Source organism: Bombus huntii, chromosome 2, assembly GCF_024542735.1.
Source record: "Bombus huntii isolate Logan2020A chromosome 2, iyBomHunt1.1, whole genome shotgun sequence".
In the NCBI taxonomy this organism is placed as follows: domain Eukaryota; kingdom Metazoa; phylum Arthropoda; class Insecta; order Hymenoptera; family Apidae; genus Bombus; species Bombus huntii.
In genome coordinates this window covers 551,548-559,187 of record NC_066239.1, presented here as the reverse complement: position 1 = coordinate 559,187, position 7,640 = coordinate 551,548, and the positions used below count along the sequence as shown (strand labels likewise).

Sequence of the window (7,640 nt, the reverse complement as noted above, 5' to 3'; positions counted from 1 at the left end):
TCATCTTAAAATCAGTCATTGTCAGGCGTTTCCGATTTCTTTCATGAGTCAACGACCCTTCCACTGTATTTCTTACTAGATTCCACTTCCTGTCTTAATTTTTATTCCATTTTATTTCATTTTTTATTCTTATTATACGGTGAATTATTTTTCAAATTGGATTTAGAATAAACCCGATATTTTTCTATAGAAACGGCAATATGAAGGACGTAAAGTATATGTATAGTATATGTCGGAGATGAAAGAACACCGGGACATCATCGGGACGGGAAAGTCATTCTTTCTCGCGATCTCATCGATGAAAAGAGTAACCCCTTACGACCAGTGAATATTACGCGTCCGACTTAGATTTTGTGAGCACGTTCATCAATCATCCCGTCGACCGAGGATTCGTTATCGAACCTAGGATCATTGTCACTAGTTTCTCGACCGGTTCTATGATAATCGTATTTGCACTAGTCAATGTCTTCTCTATTGCATAACGACAACGTTTAATCCAAACGAAGATTCGTTTCACGTCTAATGTAAACCCGACATATATATATATATATATGTCGGAGATGAAAGGACATTGGGACCTTTCTTTAGAATGTTCGGAAAAACCCAATACCCCAATCCAGATATTTACGACATTGACATTTAAGCAATAAACGAAGCAATAGTTATGCGGGCACTTAAGGTGTATGACGATGGGTTTGGGCTCGAGGTGACATAATGAGTCACCGAACGTACCCACGGTCACGGGAGGGACGTGTAATAACGGAAGTAGAAAATAGTTGTGCAGCTCTCCTTAAAAACAGAGATTGGCCCTAGGAGTGGGAAAAGGACTATATAAGGGCAGTTTCATTTGGATTACGAGTGAGTTAGTTAGTTAGTCGTTGGGCGAATTGCTGATTGAGTTATCCGAATCGCGTATGGCGTTAGCGCTCGTCATCCCGTGGACCGTAGATTCGTTGTCGAACCTGAATTCGTTGTCATCGGCATCGCGACCATCCTATCGCCGCTATTACTTGTAGCCTCTTGTAGTACCCACATTTGCACCGGTAAACATCGGCTATATCCGCGATGGTAAACTTGAATGAAGGTTCATCGAACGCCCAAAATTCCAACCTTAATCCGACATATATATGTCGGGTTTACATTGGAATTATTGGTAGTTGTTGGTATGTTGGCCGTGTAGAGTGTGAATAGTATTGGTCCTAAGACGCTTTCTTGCGGAATCCCTGCCTTGATGTCTCTGACTTCAGAGTATCTGTCCTTGGTTTTTATTACGAAGGTTCTGCTGCTCAAGTAAGATTTTATTAATTGGTATATTTGCTCCGGGAATTGTTTCCTGATTGTTTGTAGTAGACTTTCGTGGTTTATTTTGTCGAATGCTTTCTCTATGTCCATAAAGAGGGCCGTGCAGTATTGTTTGTTTTCTAATGCTAGTATTATTTCGTTAATGAGCCTGTGCATTTGCTCTGTCGTGGAGTGTTTGTTTCTGAATCCAAATTGGTGATCTGGTATTAATTTTTTCTTCTCTATTATTGGTTTTATGCGGTCGTATATTATTTTCTCTAGTATTTTAGAAAACACATGAAGTAGTGATATTGGTCTGTAAGATGTAGTTTGGTGTGGGTCTTTGCCTGGTTTAGGTAACATTATGATCTGTGCCAGTTTCCATAGCTTAGGAAAGTATTGAATTCTTATTATTGCATTGAATATTATTCTAGTTAGTCTTATCGCTTTTGGCGGAAGGTTTTTCAAGATTTTACCATTGGTTAGGTCGATTCCTGGTGCTTTATTGTTTTTTGTTTTCCCGATTATAATTATAATTTCTTAATATTATTAGGTATTATTAGGTATGGTGTAGTGCTTGTTAGTTGGGTTCTAGCGTTTTGCGCATCTTCGTCAATATTATATGGAGTGAATGTGTTACAAAGGTGGTTGGGGAATTCTGCAGCTTGCTCTTCGTTGCTTTTAGACCATGTGTTGTCTGCTTTTCTGATTGCTGCAATGAGTTTTATTGGCTTCTTTATTTTATTTGTGGCTTTTCATAGAGAGTAGTACAGTGCATATGTGTGATGTGTAAACGTTGTCCGTGATGACTGTAGATGCTGCCTGTAGATATCGCTGATGGGGTACTGCTATTTTTCTTCTAATTTAGATGAGCGGAAAAAAAATCGGACTCCGGTCGCCGGGATTCGAACCCGGGTTCCTAACGTTCGTAACCTAAGGCGCTAACCACTGCGCTGCTGTCACGTAAACTTAAGGGTAGGTTGATGAAATAAAGTAGCTGAATCATAACACAACTACTGTCTTTATTTTCTAGCACAGGTTTACACTGATCGGAGAGATGTTTCTGTAGCTTTCCTCCGACACAGCATCGTCACTGTACTTCGCTTCTTCTACATCGCTAGAAAAGTCAACAACTAAGTACAAAAATCTAACGCCTAACGTCTAAGTCTAAGCACAACGCTAGAGGAGTACAACTCACATCAACTATCTAAGTCGGTTCTCGGTATTGTCGAACATTCACCTCCTCTATTAAGTATCCTCGAGTGCTACGTTCACTAACATACTAAATTTAACTATAAGAGCCTTGCTCTGTTGTGCATATCTATGTTATCTTCGTGCGACAAAGTGTCATCTACGATTTATATCTACTCAACAGTATAACTTAAGTGTTGGAAATATATATGTCGGAGGCAGGTTGCCAGTTTGGGGCGTTCGATGAACCTTTACCGTCTTACTTTACCGTCGCGAATGTAGCCAATATTTATCAGCACGAATGTGGACGCTACAAGAGGCTATGAGGAATGGTAATAGGAATGGTAATGGTCGAGATGATGGTGACAACGAATTCAGGTTCGGTAACGAATCCGCGGTCCACGGGAGGACTCGTATCAACGTGCTACTCGATTCGGGTAACTTCTCGATAACTCAATCGGCAATTCGTCCAACGACTCACTAACTAACTGACTAGCTCTAACTCTCACTCTAACTCCGTCAATCCAAAAGAGGCTGCCCTTATATACTCCTGGCCCCGCTTCTCGGGTAAATCTTTGTTTTAAGGAGAGCCATATAATCATTTCATACCTCTGTCAGGTACATGTCCCTCCCGTGACCGTGGCTACGTCCGGTGACCTGCCATGTCACTTCGAACGCAAACCTATCGTCATAAAGTCAGACATTAAGACTATTTTTTATTTTTATTACTTAAGGACGGCTATAGCAAAAGTCTGGGCTAGTGTATTGGGGTTTGTCCCAACATTCCGGACGGGAAATCCCGCTGTCTTTCCTTCTCCGACATATAATTTATAATTCTGTGAATCACAGTGTTATACTAACTGAATCACCCCTATTATCTTAACCGAAATCAGGGGATCGATCAACTAGTAGTGTCGATTACTATAATCGTAACGGGAATTTACGACTCCCGCTGACGTCTCTCCTCGTGATTGCGTCTCCCCGCGATTGGTCGAAAATACAACTTCCGTTATTATTGGAAAAGACATTGCCAAGCCATAAATCGCTCACCTTTTAATACCATAAACTCCAATTAAATTAAAGTGTATTAGCATTAGTTAATAACAATTTGTGTTATTGGATAATAAATAGATCGTAGATTATCATGTAAAATCTGAGCAGATAAATAGACTATACTACGACTCAGAAAGTAGAATTGTTGAATCGTTAGAACCGTCACACTGAGCTTAGAATCTGAATAAATTTCATACAAGTGCAAATATTTGTTAAAGCATGAAATCTATTATAATTCAGTTCTAAATATAAATTATTGTTCAAGTTAATTTTTCTTGTAATGCATTTCTTTATTTTAACATTGAGTTAGTTTTTCGAATTGTTTGAAATTAAAACGCGAACAAAGTGCTTCAGCACTTCACTGGCTGCAACCTCGCTAAATTCCCCAAAATCTTGGAAAGGCCACGCAACACTATATTAATGGAAAACTCGAAATCTAGTACCTTCTTATTTGTTTTCTAAACAATCCTATTATATGCATTAATTCTTTTTCTATTTATTCAAACTATATTATATATTACTTTAAAATAGAACATTGGCATAATCTTTCTCTAAACTATCAAAATATTCAAATATTTCTTATATATCTCTGCATATTTGTAGTACAGAACGTTAAAAGGCATTATCTCCTTATATGTGACAGTATGTGCCGTAAATAAAAATGTAATGTACAAAGAACGAAATACACTATACTGATAATTTTTATTACATATGTAACTGGGATACATCCAATTTTCATTTAAGTTCATGTAGTTGACAATAGCACAGTGAAATAACTCATTGCGGTTTGAATAATCTGAAAGTATAAACAGTAATCCAATTACGAATAATTTTGCGATTATTTAAAATGTGCCGTAGTAAGAAGATTTTACCGAGAGAAATGTTTCCATTGACATGACCGAAAGTTTGAAAGCTGTTATTTTGTTAAATATCATAGTCCTTGTGAGTAAAAACATATATAAATTATGACACCTTTTAGGAAATATATACCACACTACCTCGCATCTAAATGAATCAGTCTTGAATTAACCCTTTGGAATATGAATGGCGAAAAAAATATCAAAGAAATATGAAATATTCTTACGCCGCGGTGTACACTTCTTCACTGTGATTTAATAGCGTTTGCCCTGGGAAGCAAAGGATGAATATGTGTATAGCTTGTGCCAATGCAAGTGCTCCAAATCGCATCGCGTTCCTTGTATTGCCTAAATTCAAGATTGTCTAGAAATAGTGAAGTATTTATGTATTCGAATTGAGAAAGGATCTTCTAGTTTAGTTTGTATATCCAAATACCTACTTCAACTCCACCAATACTAAGACTGATGACGTTGCAAAACATCTGAGCTAATATGGATTTAGTGAAAAATGATTCAACGAGGTTTGAGTATCTACGAAAAATATAATATTCAATAGTCTATTACTCGAAAGAAATGAACACTGTGACCATATATTAACACAACATGATTACCAACCTTATTGCATTTTGATGTCTTCTTATGCAAAGCAATAATTTTTTAAAAATTTTCTTCTGTTCGTCTGGTGATAATTCGACATCTTTATACTTTTCGAGTAAGTCATAATCCTTTAAGTTTATTAAGCTACTTGTATCGAAAATGTGAATAGTTTTCAATTCATAACTGGAAAATATTGTTTTCGGAATCAAATTTTGCGAAATTATTAAATTAACGAAGACGAACTTTACCTGACTATTGCAAACAAAGCATTGGCATGGTGGACGTATAGCAAGTACGTGGTATCGCAAGATGCGATTACATGAGGAACTATAAACATTGATATGTACAAAGGTATAAATAGGTAATAGAAATATTCTTGTATGTCTATGCCATAATCGATTTCGATTGGTAAGCTTCTCTCTTCAGAATGATTGATGAGTTCATTTATCAATGATACTGTTGGTATCAGTACAAAAGCTGTGATTGTTATATAAATGTACGCTAGAATGGAAATGCTCTTAAAAAACGATGAAAGAATTTCTCTCATTTTGAAATCTAATGCACTTACAGACATAATAAAATATAATTTTGCTTCCTTGTCTGGCATAATATTGAAGAATCATATTTTCTGGACGATTCATGTAGTAGTTGTGATCATTTTTAATAAATAAGAGTATATCTTTGAACTGTAATAAGAAAAAGAAGAAAGATTGTTCGATAAAAATAAGAAGAGAGGAGTTTGTTCTAAATTACAAGAATTTTGCAGAAATATCTTTGAAAGTTCCTTCGTGCTTTCATCATTACGTGTAAATGTTAATGGCAGCGTGGAGCAAGTTCTTCTTTAGCTTGAGAAAATTATTCTTTATTATGCAATAAAATCTCAACTAAATTAATTAAGCGTATTCAACTTTGAATATTTGTAGACTAAACGAGATAAAGAACCGTCCGTACCTTTCCCGTATTAAAAATCAGGTTAAAATAAGATGCCACTTGAAGAAGGATCGTTACCATCGGTGGTATGCATTCGATGATGGAATCCACACTGATACTCCACACATTAACTAATCCTCTAACCTGGAAAAGATATATAAAATATAAGATTACAAAAATAATTAAATGAAGTCATGTTTAAGACATTGAGGCTTGAAAAAACTAAGAAATTCTATTCCATGCCAAATTGTCACATTTTCTATAAAAGCTTAAACTATTTATTGATATATAAATAATTCATTAAACGCATGAAACTATCCTCTTGATCTGTTATTAATCAATCATATGAGATTCAGACATTGATGATTTTAACTGGTTAAGCAATCACAAGCAGATTCGGGAGTTCTGCCTGACCAGCCGAGCTCGACAGACTTGAGAAACTGTGCTTCAGTGAAAGTGCGACAGGCAGTAAATTTAGTTGAACGAAAAGACAACAAACACTGGCAAATGTTAAAGCTACAAAATGCAACAGCAAATACCACCACTCAAAATAACGAACAAAGGTGAAATATATTATATAAATAAAGCTACAAAAGAAATGGAAACGATTTAAAATCAAGAAGAAAACAGCTACGATGACGAATTACCATATTAAGATGAACACTAGAATACAGCAACAGCGCACAAAAAGCGTAAAATAATACCAGGCCCAAGCGCCATGAAAACTTTACATACAGAAAAGCAACAATGGCTCCCACTTCAAAATTCATTCCGTTCACTAATAGAAAAAATAGATACGGACTCGAAAGAACCAATCTACATAGATGCCCAAATAATAGATCCACTAATCGAATTATTGAACAACACTGCTGGAAAAGAAAACTACAGTATGAAGCAATTAAAACTAGAACAAGTAAAAGTACAAACAAATCTCCAGAAATCTTCAGAAAAATGACGCAAGTGTTAAAGAAGAAAAACGTTGGGTATCGTACATATCAGCTTAAAACTGAAAAAAACTACAAAATAATGATTAGAGGACTACATCCAAGGACAAACACAAAAAATATGTGCGAAAAATTAGCAAAAATGGGACACCAAGCAAGAACAATAAATAATATAACCAGATATGATACGAAACAGCCATTGCTACTGTTTCTAATAGAACTTGAACCCAAAGCTAACAACAAAGAAATCTTTGACATCAAAAAAATCCTAAACACAATAATAACAATTGAGCTACCTCGTTATAAGGACATATGCATACGGTGCCAACGATACGGACACACAAAAAACTACTGCAACAGAAACCCGGCGTGTGTCAAATGTAGAAAACCACCTAACAGAAAACTGCCCACACACAGGAAAGATAGACGAAGTAAAATGCTATAACTGTAATGGAAACCACCCAGCAAGCTATAAAGGCTGCGAAGCCAGAAAACAACTACAGCGAAACCCGTTTCCATCGCTTCAAAGCAGAACATACGATAAATATCTCTCGCAACAAGGAATTGCAGAATCAGAGCCAACACCAAATGTACCAAACGTACCGAACACTAACAATAGAAACATCAACACCTTTGGTAGCCGAAATCATGCACAAGTAACTAACCAAACACCAATCTTAAACAACCAAAACCAAAACAACAACAATAACGACGCTACAGAAATCAAGGAACTGCTCAAGCAGTCCATCAAAAACATTGAAATGCTAACAAAAATGATAAATGGGCA

The 7,640-nt window shown here is 36.1% G+C and overlaps 1 protein-coding gene across 1 annotated transcript; it reads right to left on the bottom strand.

The window, feature by feature from the left end:
- Positions 1–4,605: 4,605 nt before the first annotated feature.
- On the bottom strand, positions 4,606–5,620 carry LOC126878191 (uncharacterized). The gene is made up of 5 exons (XM_050640750.1): positions 5,548–5,620; positions 5,228–5,435; positions 4,998–5,162; positions 4,823–4,913; positions 4,606–4,746 (listed from the first exon to the last, which is right to left on the bottom strand). The coding sequence occupies exons 1-5, from the start codon at positions 5,618–5,620 to the stop codon at positions 4,606–4,608; spliced, it is 678 nt and encodes a 225-aa protein (XP_050496707.1).
- Positions 5,621–7,640: the final 2,020 nt, after the last annotated feature.